The following is a 22,922-nucleotide window of genomic DNA, read 5'->3' on the forward strand; positions in this document are numbered from 1 at the left end:
AATGTCGGTAAAGATTTTAACATTCTTTATTAATGTCTATTTTTTCCTACGAAGAACTTGAGTTTCTCTCTCAAACAGTCCTATAAGATATCCCAAGTATTTCCTTTTTACCTTCGTATCTTTTCCTATGGAAAAAAAAATGAAAGTTTCGTTTCCGTTTTCTTATAAATTATAATCGTACTAGAAAGGTTTGAGAAGGATAGAATGTCGGATAACAGTTGTGCTATTAGTTTTGACTCTTCTTTCTTTAAACATTGAGAACAACATACGTGACATATAATTTGTTGATTGAACATAACAATTTTTTAAAAAAAGAAATTAAATCATGTAGGATCCCCTAATTAATTTTAATTTGTAACTAATTATTGATGTTTAAGTAGCTCACGACCAATTACAATTCTTCTTATTTCACTAGTTCCTGCTGCAATCTCATACATTTTGGCATCTCGCAGTAAACGTCCTGTTGGATACTCATTTATATATCCGTTTCCACCTAGACATTGAATTGCCTGTAATTTCATTTAAACGTAACGTATCAAACACAAATTTAAATTATATATATCGACAATTTCACGTTTAAAAAAGCTCTTTTTTTCACCTGGAGAGCTACTTGAGTGGCTCTTTCAGCTGCCAGTAGTATAGTCCCAGAACAATCCTGAAAAATAAAAAGAAATAAGTTATAATAAAAACTTCTAAATGACACAAAATATATATATATTTTTTTAAAAAAAAAAAAACCTTTGGATCAATCTTCCCATTGTCACAATCCTTTGCAACAGCATACACATATGATCTGAAAAATACAATAAAAAATAATTGACATAAAAATATGAATTTACTATTAAAAAAAAAACAATTTAATTCGAATGAAATTCTAACCTTGAAGATTGTAAAGCAGTATACATGTCAGCTAGTTTTCCCTGGATTGGAAAAAAAGTTTTCAAATTACAAAGCGACTCAATAAAATTAGTGGCTTAAAAGATATTACAGTTATACATATACCTGTATAAGTTGAAATTCGCCGATTGGTCTTCCAAATTGCTCCCTTTGTCGAACGTAAGGAATAACAATATCCATACATGCTTGCATTATTCCAATAGGTCCTGCTGCTAAAATAAGTCGTTCCAAATCTAGCCCCGACATTAAAACATACACTCCTATACATACGAAAAATTGAGAAATTAATATACGTGATGTGATAAATGATATATTCATACAATATCGTATTTGTAGAGATTTTTTTTTTTTTTTACCTTTTCCTTCGTGGCCTAAAACATTTTCTTTAGGAACAAAGCAATTCTCAAATACAAGTTCACATCTGCAATTTTTGAGTCCATATGAGATTTACTACAATTTCATCAATATTTAATATCGGGCGAATTGCTACGCTAAAAAAATAGTACTCAGGAACTAGCAATTCGCTCGATATTATTAATTTAAACTTACGTATCGCTTCCTCGCATCCCAAGTTTGTCCAATTTTTGTGCGGTTGAGAATCTGCATTTTCAACATATTTATGAAATTAAATAGAAAAAGTTATTTATGGTGGTTTTCTTATACGAGTATGAAGATAATTGATTCAGAATTTGAATTTTACAAATGTGAGGTACGTACCCTGACATCTCTTTTTCGATTATAAATGCTGTAATTCCTTTAGAACCAGCAGTAGTATCCGTTTTTGCGTAAACAATCTGATTAATAAGTTAAACACAAAATTTAATAATGTAACATGAAAAATTATATCATATAGTCCACATATATGAATACGAAATTAAATAGTAGATCGATTTGTGTCTAAATATCAAGTTGGAAAAAGGAAAAAAAAAAAGGAGTCTACAACTTCCTTCGTCCACTTTTACTCTGTAAGGTGTATAAAGTTAATACTGAACAAGTAAAGATGAACGTAATGAAATAATATTACGAAGAGAGATATATACCAAAGTATTAGCGATAGGACCATTGGTGCACCACATTTTATTTCCGTTTAAAACATAGCCACCATCGACACGATCGGCTCGACACTTCATGCTAACAACATCTGACCCAGCTGATCAAAGTGAAAAAAAAAGTGTTATTAATCGTTTAATTTCTATGCATCGACAGTATTTATGTATTAGGTTATAATTATAAGTAAAAGTAAATTGATAATGAAGGTAAATTAATTACAACAAAATTACCATTTGGTTCACTCATGGCTAGAGCCCCAATTTGATCACCACTTATAAGCTTCATGACACAATCAAAGTGAGTTAGACTGATAGATTCTGATGATTCGATTTTTTTTATATTCGTGCATATCAGAAGCTTAATGCATCGATTTTATGCGTTCAAAAAACTAAAAGAAAGTAAGAGAGATAAAATTAGTAGAACCTTTGGCAAATATTTTTGCTTCTGCTCAGGGGTTCCATTTCTAACCTAGAAATTAAAATTTAATCGTCACGTCAACGTACACGGTACAAGAACATGTTGTACTGTACCTATATAGCATATTATATATATATATATATATATATAAAAAAATAGTTACCAATTGGTTAATGCAAACGTTGGATTGAACACCATATGAAACAGCAACAGCACCAGATGCACGACTAATTTCTTCTAAGGCAATGCAATGATATAAATATCCAAGGTTGAGACCGCCATATTCCTCTGTTACACGTTCAACAGAACTCAAACACTAGCTAATTTTTATATATAAATAGTAGTATTTACGAGAGTAATATCTCAAATGTTTGTTCACTTTGTTAGAAATATAATTGTCCACTTGGTTTTGTGACATTATTTTGTGGAAATGATTGATCATAATAGTAATATTATTGGAAAATGCTTTTACAAGAGATGATGATAGATGTCCTTGTTTTCTGCGATGTTACGTATATTACAGTTTTTTCTCCAATTGGAATATGTTATATAAAAAAATAATAATTGGCCTGTACAAAGTTTCACTAAAATCTATACTATATAATAATATATAGTGGGAATTTTGATGTTTGTTAATATGATTATTTATTCATGAGATTTTGATATGTTAATAACAAGTTGTAGGGGATTATTATATTTAGACTCGAGACTCGAGCTTGACTTGGAATTCGAGATCCAAGCTTGATTGAGACTCGGGATTTGAGGCCCAATCCAAAAGCAACTCGAGACTTAAGCCATGAGCCCCGACTCAAGACCTGATTTGGTGTGACTGTCAACTTGAAATTTGACTCTTACTCCGGAAGACGTAAATTGGGATTTGATATTTGACTCAAAACTCAACCCAACATCCAAACTTGACTTTGACCCTAACCTTGACCCAAGACCCAAGATATGAGCCTAGGCCCAAATCTGAGATCCGACTCAGATCTTGACTTGGGTCAATCGGGACTCAAGATTAGATCTTGATTTAGAATTCGAGATCCAATTATATTAGATGAATGAAAAATATTTGGATAAAATATGTGATTTAGCTAGTAAATATAAAAAATAAGTTGAAGTTGAGAATTAAATTGAACTTCACTGACAATCATTTTGAAACGGACAACACTTGAATATTGAGTTAAAATTTATTTAAAATTTAAATTATTTTGAGTTCAACCCATAAATATTACGGGTCATTTATAACTTCTATCCATAGCACCATTTATTCCATTTAACTACTCTCTGCCTCTGGTCTTTTGCTTTGAAAAGGACATTTATTTATAATTAATCATAATTATATAACATATATTCTTATCTTATATTATATACATTGTTATTATAACAATTTTTATATTATCACATCATTTTACGATTTTACCTGGTGCGGTAATTCCATGCAAATTAAAGTCTCCCATCAATTTCCACAAGTTAATCTCCTGAACGAAAATCATGAAATAGACAAATAATTAATCTCTTTTGATTAATTTTTTTAAACTTTAATCACATAATTAAAGATAATGAATTTATTAACCTTTGGGAAACTGTTTGTTCTATCAATCTTTTCAGCATAAGGAGCTATATTCTCTTGAGCAAATTTTGCTACACTTTCTTTAAACTACAAAAATTATGCAAACAAAAAATAATTAGTAAATCATGTAAAATAGTAAACTTATCCCCTCAAAGTTAACTTAACTTATAATTTGGTCCTTTAATTTCAATTAAAATGAAAAATTGTGGTATAAGTATAATTTTTTTTTTACCTGTTTTTGAGTATCATCCAATAGTAATGAAGTAGAAAAAGCAGCTTGTTGATTTTGTAGGGACTTGAAGTTTTTGGCTATGGTAGAACTCAAGGACCTTACTGCAAATAATTTATGCATTTTCTATGGATTTTTGGGTATTAAAGAAGGAAGAAAGAAGAAGAATTATATTTAATGCTAAATGAGATTGAGATATATATAAGAGCTCTATTTATTTATTTTTATTAAATAAATAAAAGTTGTAGTGATTGGTAAGTCTAGTCATATGAAGAAAGCACTATTTTATTTATTATGTTAAATAAAAGAGCTGTATTTTGACTTATTATAATGACGATGTAACTTGTAATATTTTTGGGAAGTCTTTAAATATTATAAATTTTAGGTTTTAATTATTAAGATTTTTAATAGTTTAAAATATTATTTTCTCTATTATATTTTTGTGTTTAGGATATATGAGTATGAATCGCAAGATGTACATGTATCAATCGAATTTTAATATTGAAATATATATTTTATTTATTTAAATTAATTAAATGTAACGAATTTCTTTAATTAGAGCAGTTATTGAAGATTTTCAAAATACATAGACAATTAAATCTGAAAATTTAAATCGATTTTAAAATTTTATGTTCGAATTTACATTAGAAAAATAGTTAATCTGCCTATTGTATTCCAAATCAGGGTCAGTTAAATTGAAACATAGTAGTAATAGTATTCTCCAAAAAATCATAGTTTATTTCCACTTCATAGTTATATTTTATATTTATAATCATTTTTTATAATTCAAATTCAGAAAAATATGTTTAGTTAACAAAGAGAAAAGAGAAGAAATTAAATTTGTAATACATCCCCAAAAATATATTAAGATAAATTGACTATAAGAAGTTATTAGTAACATTTTTGTAATTCAAATGTTGAAAATATACAAAAATTATGAATCGTTTGGTATTTTGTGTGAAGTATAAGCTATAAAAGTCTCAGACATAAAATGCAGGATTATTTTATTCTGCATTTGGTTGGAGGTATCAGATAGTACTGTGATATTTATCCCATCATTTATATCTTAGTGATAGGATAAGCCGATAAGTTATCCCATCTATATATGGTGAAATAACTTATCCCATGATAATTTATGCTAAAATAATAAATCTCGAATAACTTGTTCCCAACTAAATAACCCTTAATATCGATTTAATAAATAAAAACAAAAGCCTCTCATCAAAATATTGACTTCAGACCATATATAAATAATGTTGAGCCACCCTGTTTGAATTCAACCAAACAAGTATGTACGGATTCCAAGCTTTGAAATATAAATTTCATATACTAAAATTTTGTTATACACTAAATTACAAGTCGATTTATTATTTGACATTTTTGTAGAAAAATATTTTCTTCATTGAAATGCATAACTTTCTAATTTTATACAATAGAAAGCAACCCTCTCAATCCATAAATATAAGAAGGAAAATAGACTCTTTAAGAAAGCACACTCATTTATTATTATTGAACCACCTAAAGATATTTATTGTACTTATTTGACAAAATCTAAACATCTTCATCAATTAATAACTTTTTTTTTATTTGGTGTCTTGATATTCATATTAGAACATGCTTAAATTTAAATTCGCATAAAAAAAATCTCATATTGGGATGAAAAGTTCTTTAACAACGACGATTTCATACCCAGGAAAATTCAAACATAAAATCTCCAATTAAAAAAAAATATTTATCACTCTACCACGATCATAACTCTCCTATTAATAATCAATTAATAACATTACTTTTATAGAACAAAATACGTTGGAGATGGGGTCCATATATAACGTGAGGAGTTGTAGGCCTTTCAGAGGTAGGTTAAAAAGAATAAGAGGAATTAAATTAAAAAAATATTTTTCTTTAAATAAAATTTACACCATAAAAAAGTTTAAAATAATTGAAACTCCATACGAATATGAAAACAATTACCATATTACCTATTTACTTTTTTCTAAAGCATATGATAAAATTGTCACCTGATAAAATTAAAGATAAAAGAAAATCAACAATTTTAATAAATTGTGCTTTATTGGGTGATGGCGAATTTTACATTTAAATTTACATGAAAATAATATCAGAAAAAGGAAAATACTAGTTAAAGTTATTCTCTCCTTCCACTTTTAATTGTCATTGTTTTATTTTAGAGTTAAATTATAAGGACTTTTGCTAATATTTTACGTTAGATTTTTTCATCATGTTGATATGCAAGAAATTGCAATTTATAGTACTTTCCGTAAATTTGAATATCGATTTTTTTTTGTTTAAACTATCAAATTAATGTAATTCAATTTAAATTTAAAAATTAGTCAAATTAAATTTTAGAAAACACAATATAACAGAGTTTTTGGCTAAAACATTCTTTAACTATACCCCAAACTTAAACTACATTCTTAAAGTATCATTTCTAGCAGAAAACATCCTTTAACTATACCCCAAACTTAAACTACATCCTTATAGTATCATTCTTACCATAAAACATCTTTCAAGTATTTTAAAGTGGACAATTTTTATCCTTCTACTTGAATTTCTCGTAAAACTATCCCATATATCACGCAAAAATTAAGTCGGATATGCCAAGAATATTATAGTGAACTTTTTTCATTCATTTTTCATGTAATATTAATTAAAAATATTATTAGTTTAATTATGTTTCTTCTCAGTTGAATATGCTAGAAGCGACATTTGTTGTAGACTTCCGCTTCTAATAATGTAGAATGAAACTCAAATACGAGACATAACCAATATTTTGGTCACTTCAATATTAGATTGACCTAAAAATTTATTGATTTAATTGGTTAAGAAAAAGATAAAAATAATTAAAGTCCAACTTCTTTCCGTTACGAAAAAAGCAAATTATGTAAGCTCACACCTTCCAATCATTTTTAGTTTCCATAAGCAACAATGTCTAAGATTTTTTTTATATTTTTCAATAACTTCTTTTCGCAAGTAATGTGATTATGCAGAATAACTTTTGTTGATAGTCCTACGTTAACTGTTCATGTTTTCGTAAGATCCATTAGTTTTTTTGACATATCTACTTGTTCACTTACAAATACTTAAAGAATGTTTTCTGCTAAAAGATATACTTTAAGGATGTAGTTTAAGTTTGGAGTATAGTTAAAGGATGTTTTCTGCTAGTTGATACTTTAATGATGTAATTTAAATTTAGGATATAATTAAAAAATATTTTTGACCAAAAACTCTAATATAACAACTAAAAGTGAGCAAAGGGAGTATCTTTAAATTTCCAATATTCAACACTTGTGTCAAGGGTTTTAATTAACCGTACTTATATTGAATTTAATGGATCTAGTTTGATCCCATGCTCGAGAACTTAAATTGATCTTAGACGTAATAAATAATATCACCAACAAATTAGACCATTAAAATAAACTCGTTTTTTAAACGTGGAAACTAACAGTAATTCAAATTACACACGTAAATGTTAACTTCGATGTATGAAAGACTTTTTGATTATTACCAGTGATTTATTAATTTAGTATTTCAGTGATTATTTTTACTATTTATTATTGTAGAAGATAATTTCTTTTGATGTCATAGGAACCTTATGTATATGTTTGCAAGAAAAAGAAATTTTTGATGAATACAAATAAGGGAACCTATCCTATTTTTAAAATCCTATTTTAACATATAAAATATAAAAGTTTAATTTGAATTACAAAATATTACTTCTTTTTTTTTTAAAAAAAAAAGTTAATAATATCATTCTTTTTTACTACTTCTGTTTAAAAAAATACTTCATTAAAAAAAATACAAAATACAATATACAATGATACAATGGTAGATCTTATTGATCAAACAATACATTTTATTATTAATAATAAAACAAAAAAAATACCAAATTAAGATATTTAAATTATTAATTAAGCCCCATAATACATAGGAAGCATACGAGGTTTTACCACAACTTCCAACGGAATTTTTTTAACCGCGGTAAAACCCGGCCCTTCGGTCATATCCAACGGGTCATTATTTGGTAAATCAAAATCAAATGCTTGAAGTAAACGCGCAATTGAAAGATAAGTCACTTGCATGGCCATAGTAATTCCAGGACACGATCGTCTTCCAGAGCCAAATGGTATAAACTCTAAATCTTTACCATAGACATCAACTTTTGCCTTAGTGGTTAAAAACCTCTCGGGTAAAAACTTTTCAGGCTCTGGCCAAAATTTCGGATCTTTTTGAAGTTTCCACACGTTTACAAATAAACGTGTGCCTTTTGAAATATGGTAACCAAGTACTTGACAATCAGCTAAGGCTTCGTGAACTAACATAGGTGATGGTGGATATAAACGTAATACTTCTTTAATTGTTGCTTGAAAATACATTAAGTTTTTGATGTCTGAATCTTCGATCCAACGATCTTTGCCAACTTTCGTGTCGATTTCTTCATGGACTTTTTCTAGTACATGTTTATTGTTTAGTAAGCAGGCAATAATCCATATCAAATGAACAGCTGTGGTATGTGTAGCATCTGAAACTATAGTCTGCGTGTAAATAACACATTAATCATCGTGATTGTTAGTGTACATAATTTAAATTGAATACGTTTGAGCAGAAAATATGTATTAACCATCAAATCATATCAATCGTGGGTCCTAGAAATAACAATAAAAATGTTACAAAATAATAATTGCACTTTGCTCTTTTGATTATTGATATATTCTAGATTTGGTTAAAAAGAAAAATAACACATTAATCATCATGATTTTCAATAATTTAAATTAGTACGTATGAGCATAAAATATGTATTACACTTCAAATCATATCAATTGTGGGTCCTAGAAATAACAATAAAAATGTTACAAAATAATAATTGCATTTTGATCTCTTGATTATTGATATATTCTTAGATTTGGTCCTTCTGAAATATTTCACCTTTATTTGAGTAAAATGAGTGTTTTTATAAAGGAAGTGGTGATAATTATAAAACTATATCACCTAAAATAATGGAATAGCAGTAAAAATTGAATGATTAAGCACTTAATTATTCGTTTAATTTATGTAGATTCACAACTTGAAGGATAAAAAATGCACATGTGCACATATCAATTAATATGCTAATTAAAAAAGACTTTCTTTAGATCTTAAATTTCATGTCCCGTCAAATTAACAGAGTCAGATCAACAGTTGAAGCACATACCGACATAGTATAACAATAACAACAATAACATATTCAATTGTAATTTACAAGTGGGGTTTAATGAGCTGGTATATATGCAAAATCTTACTCTTATCTCGTGAAGACACAAAGACTGTTCTGATAGACTCTCACCTCAAGCAAAAACATATCAATAACATATTTAGTGTAATTTACAAGTTGGGCTTGAGGAGTTGGTGCGTACGCAACCTTACTCTTATCTTGTGAAGGCAGAGAGACTGTTCCGATAAATTCTCAACTCAAGCAAAAATGTATCAAATATGTAACACATATGTAACATACGATAATATGATAACTGAAGCAAATAAAACAACATATAACACTAAAATCGAAATATAAGATAGTTGCACACTTACCAACATAGTAGCTTTGATAATAGTTTCCCTTGAATAACCATATTGGAAATCATCCTTATCTAACTCTGTTAACATTATATCAATCAAATCTTGATCATCATCATCATTAGAATCATTATTATTCTTCCTCGTCTTAGTATGATCATCAAGCCAACGTTGAAGAATAACATCCATTTCATCAGCTATACGTTTCATCACCTTAATATTACCTTGTAAATCAAGCCATTGTAGTAATGGAATTGGAAATGCATCCTCAATACCAACTATAGCTATATAATACATCGTTTCGTTGAACGCTTTTCTAAAACGTTCCGCTTCTTCCTTCTCCTCTTCTTTATTGTTCACCTGTGTAGAACAGACCGATTCACAATTTGAACTTTATGAATTTGAAAATCTACCATATAATCTATTAGGTTCAAAATTTATTGTTGGTACGTTGTCCTCCTTTTTTTTTCGCCTTATAACTTACATATAGACTTTTTAGACTATGGTCTAATGAGTGTCGTATGAATTGACCTAATAAATGGATGGGTCATTTCAAATCGATTATGCGGATCATATTTTATGGGCTAAATTTTCCACCTCTAGTTATGGAGTAAATGTGTGTATATATATATAGCGATTTGAATTAATTAATTTTAAATTTTGGATTCGTCTCTACGTACCTGGCTATATCTTTTTCCACCAATCATCTTCACCGTTATGTTTAACATCATATCATCAAACCAATGGCCAATATCAACTTTAGTAGGTACATTTTTTGCTTCATTAGCAACAAATAGTGTGTACAACTCCTTGATACTACTCTCCACTTCTGAAATTCGAACATGCTTTAGCCTCTCCAGACTCTTACTCGATAGCAAATTATTAACCACCAGTTTTCGAACCATACGCCAATAAGGTCCATAATTTGCAAATGTAAGATTTGCATGGTCATAGCCAAGATATTTACAAGAACAAGTAGCTACTCTATTAGCTAAGTTCTTGTCTTGTGTAGTAAAGCATTCTTTTATTGCTTCATAACTACTCACAACGGCTATTGGGAACATCCCTTGACGGACGGTGAAAACTGGCCCATACTTATCTGCTAACGCACCTAGGGTATGGGCCAGTGGAATTTCACCGTCCTTGTTGCTCCTATTGCGACCGTCTAACGTGTCGCTTAGGATTTGAGGGAGGTGGCCTATAATTGGCCATGCTCCTGGAAGTTGTGGAGGGGGTGGACCAAATTTTTTGCTATTTTTCCAAGTTTTTGCTTTTCTTATGAGAAATAATAGGAAGAAAAAAACTAGAATTCCAATAATAGCTTCAACATGTGAAAGAATGTGAATTTCCATTGGACAAAAGGGGAAAAAAAAGAGATTGAGATAGAAGAGAATGTATTGGTTTGATTGGGTTTTTGAACTATATATTTAGGCTTGATATATAAGTAACCTAACTAAATTTTATTTGGACACTCGAATTCATACTTGTTCTAGTTACGCATCTAATTATATTTTTAACAAACGTAAATTTTCGATACAGAATTTGAAAAAAGTTCTAATGTGTTACTGGACACTCAAACTAAGGCTTGTTCTAATTACGCATCTAATTACATTTCTATCAAATACACTTTCGATTAAGAATTTCAAAAAAAAGTTCAAATATGTTATCAAGTGTCGATTATTTAAATAAGTTTATAACTGCGTCAATTATCACTTCTTTTAATCATATGTATTTGTTTCAATAATTCGTAAAACCTTAAATCTATACAAATTAAGATTGATAATAATATATTTAATGTAATTAACTTAACTATCTCGTAAACGGTCGAGAATATAGACGGTACTATGTGCTTGATGAATATTTTATAAGTAATAATGATTTGATCCAATTATTGGGTCTAAATTATTGAAAGTAAAAATATAATTCTGTAGTGATTCCACTAAGGTGAATTGGAAAACATCTTTATTCGATTACGATAGGTAAAGATTGGCATGCATTATTGTTAAATAAAATTATTTCGTTCGTTTTAATTTGTTTATCTTATATTTTAGTTTTGATCATTTTGTCAGTATTTGCAAAATCTTCTTAAAGAAATCAAATGATTTCACCAATATCTATGTAGCCATATATATATATTAGAATACAAACAGAGATTGTATCGTTTAATTTATCATATTTTCAAATTATGGCTAAAAAACAAAAACACATACCATTATTAAAATATCTAGATATGAGTATTCAAATGATATGCACGTAATACTAATAAAATAAAATCATGTACTTCTAGGCAAAATGAATAAAGTTAATAAATTTGAAGGTTAAAAAATTATTTGATGTTATATGGATTGGATTGAAACATGCAGACAAGTTCGTTTATTATTTTATAATTTATTTAAGCAATTAATAATTTTTTTTCAATAGTATATAACATATCAAATAAAAAATATATTATCAAGATTTTCCACGTTTCGATTTGTCCTGTGCATTAATCAAACTTTTAAATAAGCTGAATTAAATGAATCAAAATTAATAAATAAATGAATTATTGATCCGCTTAAATTCGGGTGGTTCATATTATCGTGGGCTAAGATTTCTATCCCTAACTGCAGTTTGCAGTAGACATAGTGTATCTAGAGGGGCTCCGTGAGTTCACGTGAATCCATGATCTCCTCTCTAGATTATATATAGTAATGGTTTTTTTAAGAAAATATAGAGGTGTGAACTCACGTTAAAAGTAACATACTATGTTAATGATTGGGTGCACATCTCTAACAAAAATAGAAATTGAAATCTTATATCTATTTTATTTTTGTTAGTAATACCGTCAAAGTAGTTATTTGTAACACTTTTGACATTTCAATTAACTTTTTTTTTTGCTTTAATCTTTCAAAAATTTTAAGTGTGTAACATTTGAAAATTCCTAAAAGAAAAATTAGCACGATAATCTTTTTTATATATATAATTTAATTTAATGTGTATATTAAAATTTAAAACTAGTAATATATGTTGGACTTACAATTTCTAAAATTTAAAACATTTCTTTGTTAAAAATGTAAGATCAAATCGATCAAATTTATATCTTAAATATAATTTTTCCATAACAGTACACCCATTCTTCTGATTTCTTGAATGGAAACAGTTATACATTGTATACCTTTGGAATGTACAATTCACATTTTGTATATCTTAAGTGCAGCAGTTGAATCACATTTGTTTTGTTGTATACCATTGACATATACATTATGTGACTTGTATTACTTTGAGGTGCACAATAATGTGCATATTTATTAGGTACTTGTTAAAAAAAAGTTTCCTAATTAGTGTTGAGTGTAACATATTTTAAAATTTGTTTTTTTAGATATTCAGTATATGTTCTGTGTTTTGTCAATATGAGATTCATCTAGAATGTTATATATAGTACCTTTCTCCCGAACTCTGGGTTTTCGTTGGGATTTGTCCCACTATCATTTAAGATTGTATGTAGAGTGATTCTGCTCGATACAATATGTAAGAATCCAACTTATAAGTGATATTATTCGCTTTGGATCTAGATTCATATAATTTTAATTGAAAAATTTACGTAAATGTACTATATTAAAAAAATATTTAAGACTTGCTTCTTTGCATACCAACATATCTTCCATATCTTATCCATGTAAAATTTGTCTAGGATTGTTAATCATAATCCATTTTGCTTTTAATTATGTAAATAAAAGAGAAAACTCGTTGGAAGATAGTAAGTAGTTCATTTTTAAAAATGATTGTGATAAATTTAATTTCATTTGTTTTGTTTATATAATCAAGATTTTTATTTTTTTTAATACAACTAATCTCTGTTTTATTAATTTCCATCTAATGTCTGGTACCAAATGTATTCGAACCCAATATAGTTGGATTCCACATTACATGGCTCGGAATCCACATTACATGGCTCATTTGAAGGGGTAACACTCATAATATGATTTTCTGTTGTGAAGGGCTCAAATCTGAATCCTCTAATAGAAGGATCCCAACCATTTTATTACGACTGAATTTTTAATTTAACTTTGTTTGTTGGATACTGCGTTTTGTAACAAAAAAAACTCCAAATGGATTCAGAATTAATAAGAACCCGTTGGAAATCTCTTAGCTGCAATTATATTTTAAAAAAATCTTTTCATTTTTAATAAAATACATTATTAGTTGCAATTAATTGAAAATTAATAAATTTCTAGTTTATGTAATTGTACTTCTTCCGTCCTAATTTATGACATGTTATTTAAGAAAAAATGAAAGACTTTTAAATAATTTGCCTATAGAAATTCATTAAAAAAAGTGTCATATCAATTAAAACAAAAAAACAACTATTGTCTCGTTCATTTGAGTCTCCTCATGATAAAATAAAACTTGATCTATAGTGCTCCTAATCAATTAATCAATATTTAAAGGAGACTGTTATAGATAGATATTTTTTACTGCTAACACCCTAGCTTAATTACATACGAATAAAAATACATGAGTAATGTTGGGTGTATAAGTTAGCATATTTTACACTTGAGAAATGTGATAGAAAATTGGGTGTACCTAGCACAAAACAGTTAATGTCACTAGTGGGTTAGATCATTATAGATGGTATCAGAGCCATTTATGTGTAAGCTTGGTCGATGTGGGTAAGAGTTCAATTGAGTTTAGATAAATTTTGATTAGGCAAAATAACCTCGGATTGTTTCTAGGTAATGACAAACTTCATCGAGTACGTTGAGTCAGAGGGGTATATAAGTAATTGCGAAGTCAGAAATTTTATCAAGGATGTTCAAGAATAATGGTGTGTGTACAAGTGACCTATTGTAAAAATAAAACAAAAAACATGTACTACAAAGAGGTTCAAACCCGAAACTACTTTATTCATATGGACAATCATTATCACTGCGTCAATGACGTAGCTTTGTCAAGAATGTCCAACTTTAAATATATATCCTTTAAAACAATGAATTTAACATATATATAAATAATGTAATTTTTTGATAATGAGTATCTAGTTAGACACACCTTGAGGTGACTAGCTCCGCCCCTGGGTGTAGGCGACAAACTCATGACATTCTAGATTATGATAAGTAGTTTCACATCGGGAAAACCACAGGAGAAATGTTGAGTATATCAGTAAACAAGTGTTACATTTTAATACCGTATGAATCTAAATCCAAAAAAAAATAATATCACTAGCAGACTGAACCGATAAACTTACAAATTAAAAATAGTGCACCAATATTTTACTCTAGAATTAAAATATTTTGCAAGGACCACTATAAAATAAGGTATGAATTAAGAATGGTTCACAAGTACATTTTCAATTTTCTACATCATCTTTACTTTAAGAAAACCAAAAAAAAAAAAATGGCATCTCTGATCTCTAGCTGGGCTTCACAAGTGAACACTGTGCCTGAAAGGTATGTGGTGCCTACTGAGAAAAGATTGAATGTAAATGTCCCAATTGGTAAAGACATTCCTGTTATTGATTTGTCACATCCTAATTCTTCCCTCATAGTTGAACAAATCATCAAAGCTTCTCAAGACTATGGAGTTTTTCAGGTAATATAATTATAGAGTTTTAAGTTTTATGTACTGATAGTGAAAAATATTCATACAAGTAGGTCATTTAAAATGTAATTGCATGTTACTTATTATATATATGTTGGTGGAGGTAGTGACTTCCATGTAATTAGTCGAGAAGTGTATATAAACTGACTCAAACATCACGATGCAATTGCAAGTAGCTTTATTTAAACATTCATTGGTAATTATGTTGTTATAGAGAATGTAGTATGACATGAAAGATTGGGTCCACCGAAAAAAAACTGATTGTTATACTGAAATATTGTTAAAGAGAGGTTGTTTGATTGTTAGGCAAGTAACTTGTTATAACAGGTTAAATTTAATTGATAATAGTGTGTACTAGTTACATGCACTGTCAACGTATATAAATTAAATCGATAATTATATTGTTGTTTATGATGTCATTATTAGGTGATTAACCATGGAGTGTCACAAGAGTTGATTGGTGATGTCCTTAAAGTTTGTGATGAATTTTTCAAGTTGCCAATTGAGGACTTGGAAAAGTATACTGAAGAAGAAGAGTTGAGTGAATTTGAGCCAAATCTTGACCAGAAACCAAAGCTTTATATTGAAAAGGAATATAAGCCTAAGAAGAATGGTAAAAATGATAAAGAAGTCATTTTTTGGAAAGACACTTTTGCTCATTGTACTCATCCTACCAAAGAAGATAGAATTAATTCTTGGCCTGAAAAGCCAGCAAAATATAGGTAAGTATTAAATATAATATCTCTCTATTTCATTTCGTTTTCGTATAATTTGACCTGCACGTGAAAATTCTTTTTAATTTTGGGTGACGGTGAGATTCAATCTCAGAACGTCTGTCTGCTTTGATATCATGTAATAATGATACCTGAGTCTAACTCAATCTCAAAAGCTAGCTCATGAAAGAGATCAAATTATCATCTCTCTACCGATGTGAAACTTTTTAACAATATCAACTAGACATTAATAATTTTTTTAAAAAAATTTTCATTCTATATTTATTTGATGTCTGATTCGCGACGAAATATCTCAGTTATTACTATATTTTATTTACTAGGGAAGTGATTGGAAAATATAGTGAGGGAGTGAGGAAGGCAAATTTGAGAATTTTGGAGCTAATGAGTGAAGGATTGGGACTTGAAAAGGATTACTTTGCAAATGAGCTGAGCCATATTCAGTATATGGCTATAAACCTTTACCCAAAATGCCCCGACCCGACTGTAACAGCTGGAGCCGTGGAACATAACGACGGCGGAGTCATCAACTTGCTTTTACAAGAATTGGGCGGCTTACATGTGCGCCGTCAGAAAGATGGACAGTGGCTTGCTGTTGAGCCCATTCCTGGTGCATTGGTTTGCATCAATGGCATGATTTTGAAGGTATTTCGTACGTTTTCGACGTGACACAAAATTTTAAAAAAAATAAATTTTTAAAGTTTATGATCTAAAATATATCATATATTTTTGTATTATTATGAATAGAATATTTATTTTTATTAAATTTAAAAATATATCATTTTTTAAATCTGTATTAAAAAAAAACGAGTCATATAATTAAATTGATGCAGGTGAGTAAAACACAAGTATTTTTGTTGGAATGTAAAGCTATGATACGGTTACGCCTTCCTAGAAAAGCAATTGTTAAAAAAATTAAAACTAATTTAATATCCAATAATAGATATTAGTAGCGGAACTAGAATTTTTATTAAGAAGGTTAAAAATATGAAGTAGTAAAGGGGATTTTACATCTGTTATTTACACATAAAATACTCCTTCTGTCTTATTTTATGTAAGATAGTTCGACTCAGAACACGGAGTTTAAGAAAGAAAGGAAGACTTGTAAAACTTATGGTCTAAAATAGATGATAGAAATTTGTATTGCTATAAATCATTTCATTCATTAGGGTAAAATAAACATTTTAAAGTTAAATTGATACTTAATATAGAAATGTGTCATTCTTTTTTGAATTAATTAAAAATAAAATAAGTCATATAAATTGTGACAGAAAAATTAATTTTAACTATATATAAATAATATAACTTTTTGTTGAAGGTAATTCAAATGAACCTAATTACCAGCTTTCTTCTAGATATAAGTGTTTGCAACAAATTTTAAACATATGGAAAATAAATAAATCATACAAAAAAATATGAAGAAACATAATTTTATTGATTAAGATAGCGGTGTTGATCCCTTGATTCTACTCTCTAAAATTTATCCATGATTCGAGGGCCGTTAGTGGCGTATTTCTCAAACTAGGATGATTTAGATTTGACCTCTCTATATGAATAATCCATCAATTTGTAGATTATTCGATATCTTGATCTCTTTATGGAATTTCCGAGATGCCTTTTAAGGGAATTTAGTACCCTTTATATAGGCATAAACTAGGGTTTAGGGTTGAGTAACATCCAAAAATCCTAATTTGAATTGAACACAATTTGTAGAGTCCTAACTCGCATTGAACAAGTCTTCTAAAGTTTCACAAAATTTCAATGTCTACAATAAGCTATATGGATCCTTTTGAATCTTTTAATATGGACTAAGTTATCTATATTTGATTCCAAGAAAAATGATAGTTATTTTGAAACAACTTCTTTTCATGTGATTTTTTGTATGATCGATCATTTAGTCTTCTTTTTAACACTTTCACTCTTCATAATTTCAACGGGTGCGTTTATAGGTCAACGCAAAATATGACTAAATTGTCAATTTTTATCTTTTTTTTTAACTCAGGTGATTAGCAATGGGAAGTTAGAAAGTGGAATACATAGAGTGGCTACAAATTCAGTGAGAGATAGAATATCTCTTGGATGTTTAACTAGTCCTTCTTGTGATGGAAAATGCATAATTGAGCCTGCTAAACCACTTTTAAGTGAAATTAATCCTCCTAAATACAAGTCATTTTCCTACACTGAGTATTTGAAGATTTTCTTCAGTGACACCTCTGAATTTGAAGCTGCACTCAATCCATACAAAATTTAATTGATTAATTTATCACTATGGGATAAATTGATGCGTTTCTTGATTTTGGAGGTACCAAAAATAATCATTTGATGAATAAATTTTGTGTGTGTGTGTTTATTAATGTTATGTTTTGGATTTTCAATAATTTCATGCTACTATGTATTGTACTACTTCCTTTGTAATAGTGATTTGAGTTTGTGATATAAATAAAACAATTTCAATAAATAAAGGTGTGTGTTGAAGAATTAAAGTGTCTGATCATTTTATTTAAAAGGTTAAGCTGTTGGAGTTATTTATTAAATTCTTTTTTATGGGCTAAACACGTGAACATACTTTTTTATTTGGTTGACGGTGAGATTCAATATGATCTTAACTCCTCTGTCTTACCATCTCACCTAAAAATTTAAGTTGTTAGAAAGAGCATATTTTTATTATTTAATTATATTCTCAACAATATTATTATTTCCATGTTTATCAAGGCAACAACATCAATAAATCTAGTGTAATTCCATAAATAAAACCGGAGCGGATTAAGATATATACACAACCCCTTACTTCTATCTTTATAGAGATTTTTTTCGATTGACTCTCGATAATTCTTCTTCTTTAGTCAAATTTAAAACATGTAATATTATCAAGCTTACACTGACAGAATTAACATATGGAGATCCGAAAACAAGATGAGAAATTAGTTACAGTTGGTTTGTAAGAATTTGGAGTTTAAAGGGTATAAAATATTAATAAAAAATTTAGAACGGTATATAAAATTTTATATTAATCAAAATGATAAAATCGCTGGAAGAACGGCGATTTCCTTCACCGGAAAAAGTAAAATTGCAAAAAATGTGATTTTTTTTTTTAAAAAAATTCAAATCGCTACCTAAACAGCGATTTTCAATTTTCTTTAAATTTTTTTTTCTTTTTTCTAAAAATGGAGGCAGCGGTTTCCTAAAAATTTTTTTTTTAGGAAGAACAAATTTTATTGATTTTCAAATATTTTTTTGAAATTCAAATGTATAGCTTATAAGAAAATATGCATTGTTTTAAAAAAATTAAGAATAAGTAAGGTAATAAAAATAATTTCTTTCTAAAAAAAGATATTATATTGAATTTAAATTTAAATAATGTGATTTGAATTTTTTTTTTAAAAAAATCACATTTTGCAAAATCGCTGCAGTAGCAACGATTTTGCTTTTCCCGGTGGAGGAAATCACTGTTGTTTCAGCGATTTTACCGTTTTGGTTAATATAAATTTTTTATACCGTTTTGAAATTTTTGTTAATATTTTATACGGGTAGGCTCCAAACTCTGGTTTGTAAACAAATTAAAAGTCAACGGAATTGCGTTATATTGACGTGACTTGTAGCCATGTTCAATTAATTATAACAAAGCAATAAATTATACAATTAATTAATTATAATTTTATTACATTAAAAAGAAGGTCAACGGCCAAACATACAATGAACTTCTATAAAACCAAGAAAATTAAGTTTGAAAAGATGTATCTACTTCAATATATAAGCATAAAATGGATTCAATAAAGAGGTAATTTACACAATTCTAATGCTTATAAATTCTATTGTTAATCGATTGTTATACTAATTTATTTCTAATCGATCTTATTATTTTGATCGATCGTTATATTTTTTATCCTTCTTATAATGTTTTTCCTTTTTTTTTGGTCCACAGCAATGAGGATGTTTCAAATGTTGATGTGATTAGTGCAAAGGATCTGCTCTCTTCGGGTCACACTTATTTAGATGTGAGGTGAGTAATTAAAAAAACTTTTTTGTAAAAAAAAAATCTAGTAAAAGTAAAATAATTAGTATTATTTTTGAAAATTTTGAATAATTCAATTTCATTATTTTTGGGGTTTAATTTACAGGACAGTTGAAGAGTATAATAGAGGACATATTGATAAAGCCATAAATATTCCATACATGTTTCTCAATGAACAAGGTTTTTTTTATTTTTTAAATTTCATTATTTTTTTGTTTTTTTTTTTCTTATAAACTATTTTCTATTGTGAGCCAAGTTTTTTTTGTTTTTAAATTTTTTTTTTTTTTTTTTTTTTTTGCTAGGAAGGGTGAAAAATCCAGATTTTCTTGAGCAAGTCTCTGCAGTGTGCCAAAAGGAGGATCATCTGATTGTGGTAAATTAACTCATAAACATTTTAACTTTCTTTTTAATAATTTTACTAATTATATATATTTATAACGATAAAAGTTACTCTCTTCGTCCGGTATTATTTGTCATGATTTTTATTTTGAGTCAAACTATAAAAACTTTGACTAACATTTTAAGATGTATTTTTTCATCATAATAATATGCAAAATTTTGCAATTTATAGTACTTTTCATATAGTTTTACAATATTTATTTTTTTGTTTAAAATATCAAATTAATATGATCTAATTGAACCTTGAAAATCAGTCAAATTGACTTTTAAAAAAAACAACATGACAAATAATACCAAACAGAAAAAGTATTTATATCATGGTTTAAATTAAATTAACATGTTAGAGTAGGTTATTTGTCATTTATCTTTTAAGGCTTATTAAACAGAGTTACATGTCTATATATAATATTATCTTTTAAATAACTTAATTTTGAACGACTCTCAGAGTAGATGTTAAATTCATGAATATATAACATTAGAAATGAAATGAATTCTATATTAAATAGACGTAATAATTGAAATTAAACTTGTAAAATTTAAATTTTAATTACGTCTCTCTAGTCGGTGAGTAAATTAACAAGATATTGAGATCTGTTTTGAAGGGATGTAACAGTGGAGGGAGAGGACTTCGAGCATGTGTCGATCTCCTTAATGCGGTTAGTGAGCCTTTCAAATTCCCATTTATATATTTATTAAAAAAAACGACAGTTCAATGCATAAAATATATTATATTAGCAGGGTTCAGAAAAAAGCGATTTCAAAGAATGTAATGTAGAAAGTCTATTCTAATGCAAATATTAGTGGCGGAAAGTTAACTTTATTTCAGTTTGAATTAAGTCTACATGAATAAAATTTTATTTTTTCGAAAAAATACTAATGTTGTGCTATACACGGGGGAATCGGTTGAACTCAGTAACTTTTACTTAGTATATTTGTATTAAGAAGTTTATTGAATATGTATAAGTATTATTAACACTTGAAATTATTGTACGTAATAAAATTCAGAACCATAAAAAATTAAAATTCTAATTTCGCGTGTGAGTGTAGGGGTACAAGGATGTAAGAAACTTGGAAGGAGGATACTCAGCATGGGTGGATAATGAGTTTAAAGGAGATGAATCTGCTCAACAGTTCAAAACTGCCTGCAAATTTCGTCCATGAGCCAAACATGCATTCACAAGAATTATTTTCTATGTTTTTTTACATGTAATGGGAAAAAAAAAAAATTGGATTTCAAATAATCATGTAAAATTTATGTTACATTTTGATTTCTAAGTTATTGTGTGTGGATGATTTTCTCGAGACATGTCTAGTATTTTTACTTTTATTGAAATTTATTTGTATTTAAGACTTTATGATTCGTAAATTCATCTGATCGATAATAATTACTATGTCATATTCTTGAATAGGTAGAAATGGGGTATGATATATACATAAATAGTCATTTTCAGCACCCGTAACTAAAAACAAGTCCTATACATATGAATTGGTTCTTTATCATGAGTATGATCGAAAAGTGGTTAGTACACGTTATTTCTGTCTAGGAAGGTAGTTCAATACTATTAAAATGGGCTATAATAAAAAAAATTGCAAAGAAATTAAATATTCCTTTTCCTCTCAAAATATTTTTCATGTTTCGCTTCTCGAGAGTTAATCTAACTAATTATCAAAGTTAAATTGAAATAGATTAATTCAATATTTTAGAATTAAAACTTAAATATTCAAAAATTACATAAAAGGTACAATAAGTTGCGAGACTTTTAATATCAACATGGTGAAAAAAAAAATATTTTGAATATTTGATCAAAGTTTATATAATTTAACTCAATATCACAAGAATTTGGGGCTAAGGGAGTAATAGCCAAACCAAATGAGGTATTATAGGTTCAAGACAATAGGAAAATAATTCTTTTTGTTACTAAACGAGTTTAACTAATATTGACTATTTTTTTTCATTTTCAGTAATTAGAAAAGCTTAGAAACACAATTCACCATTCACCTTTAAAAAAAATTAAAAAAAATTGTGTTCCATGGACCATTTTATTGTACAGTTTAATTCATTTCATTGTGGAGAAAAAAAATAGTATAATAAATAAAATTATTGAATTTTGTTAAAGCTTGTGGTTATTTGTATATTAGTTGACCTTGAGCTTTTATATACGTGTGTTTGATGTTTACATGTAGATTGTTTTTAAGTAGTGTTTAAAATAACACTTCGTACTTGTCTAATTAATTATAAATTACTTACGACTTGTTCAATTAATTATCAATTACTGACAACCTGTTCAATTAATTATTTGCATATATAGTTAGTGCAATATGACATTTTGTGTAGAGAACTTTCAATTGAAAAATATAATATTTTATTATATCTATCAATATATAAAAGGAGAAGAAATTTAATAATTATATTTTAAACTATGATAAATGATATGTATATACTTTCGTTTATAATTTAAGAAATATATATATATA

At 27.9% G+C, this 22,922-nt stretch overlaps 4 protein-coding genes across 4 annotated transcripts; 2 read left to right on the forward strand and 2 right to left on the reverse strand.

Moving 5' to 3' along the window:
- Window positions 1–207: 207 nt before the first annotated feature.
- On the reverse strand, window positions 208–4,327 carry LOC107022575 (2-methylacyl-CoA dehydrogenase, mitochondrial). Its single transcript, XM_015223170.1, has 15 exons — window positions 4,167–4,327; window positions 3,938–4,021; window positions 3,785–3,842; window positions 2,528–2,652; window positions 2,371–2,415; window positions 2,178–2,226; window positions 1,938–2,047; window positions 1,615–1,691; window positions 1,447–1,497; window positions 1,254–1,318; window positions 1,003–1,157; window positions 880–920; window positions 739–793; window positions 599–655; window positions 208–509 (listed from the first exon to the last, which is right to left on the reverse strand). The coding sequence occupies exons 1-15, from the start codon at window positions 4,284–4,286 to the stop codon at window positions 363–365; spliced, it is 1,239 nt and encodes a 412-aa protein (XP_015078656.1). The 5' UTR covers window positions 4,287–4,327; the 3' UTR covers window positions 208–362.
- Window positions 4,328–8,061: 3,734 nt separating this feature from the next.
- LOC107022785 (cytochrome P450 82C2-like) lies at window positions 8,062–11,080 on the reverse strand. The gene is made up of 3 exons (XM_015223375.1): window positions 10,409–11,080; window positions 9,744–10,088; window positions 8,062–8,713 (listed from the first exon to the last, which is right to left on the reverse strand). Exons 1-3 carry the CDS (start codon window positions 11,078–11,080, stop codon window positions 8,090–8,092), a joined length of 1,641 nt encoding a protein of 546 aa, XP_015078861.1. The 3' UTR covers window positions 8,062–8,089.
- A 3,968-nt stretch (window positions 11,081–15,048) lies between these two features.
- LOC107022572 (hyoscyamine 6-dioxygenase-like) lies at window positions 15,049–18,514 on the forward strand. The gene is made up of 4 exons (XM_015223167.1): window positions 15,049–15,296; window positions 15,732–16,027; window positions 16,360–16,681; window positions 18,039–18,514. The coding sequence occupies exons 1-4, from the start codon at window positions 15,102–15,104 to the stop codon at window positions 18,285–18,287; spliced, it is 1,062 nt and encodes a 353-aa protein (XP_015078653.1). The 5' UTR covers window positions 15,049–15,101; the 3' UTR covers window positions 18,288–18,514.
- A 1,264-nt stretch (window positions 18,515–19,778) lies between these two features.
- LOC107022713 (protein HIGH ARSENIC CONTENT 1, mitochondrial) lies at window positions 19,779–21,784 on the forward strand. Its single transcript, XM_015223307.2, has 6 exons — window positions 19,779–19,814; window positions 19,959–20,036; window positions 20,155–20,228; window positions 20,351–20,421; window positions 21,050–21,103; window positions 21,495–21,784. The coding sequence occupies exons 1-6, from the start codon at window positions 19,798–19,800 to the stop codon at window positions 21,606–21,608; spliced, it is 408 nt and encodes a 135-aa protein (XP_015078793.1). The 5' UTR covers window positions 19,779–19,797; the 3' UTR covers window positions 21,609–21,784.
- Window positions 21,785–22,922: the final 1,138 nt, after the last annotated feature.

The sequence above is a fragment of the Solanum pennellii genome, chromosome 6 (assembly GCF_001406875.1).
Source record: "Solanum pennellii chromosome 6, SPENNV200".
NCBI classification, from domain to species: Eukaryota; Viridiplantae; Streptophyta; class Magnoliopsida; order Solanales; family Solanaceae; genus Solanum; species Solanum pennellii.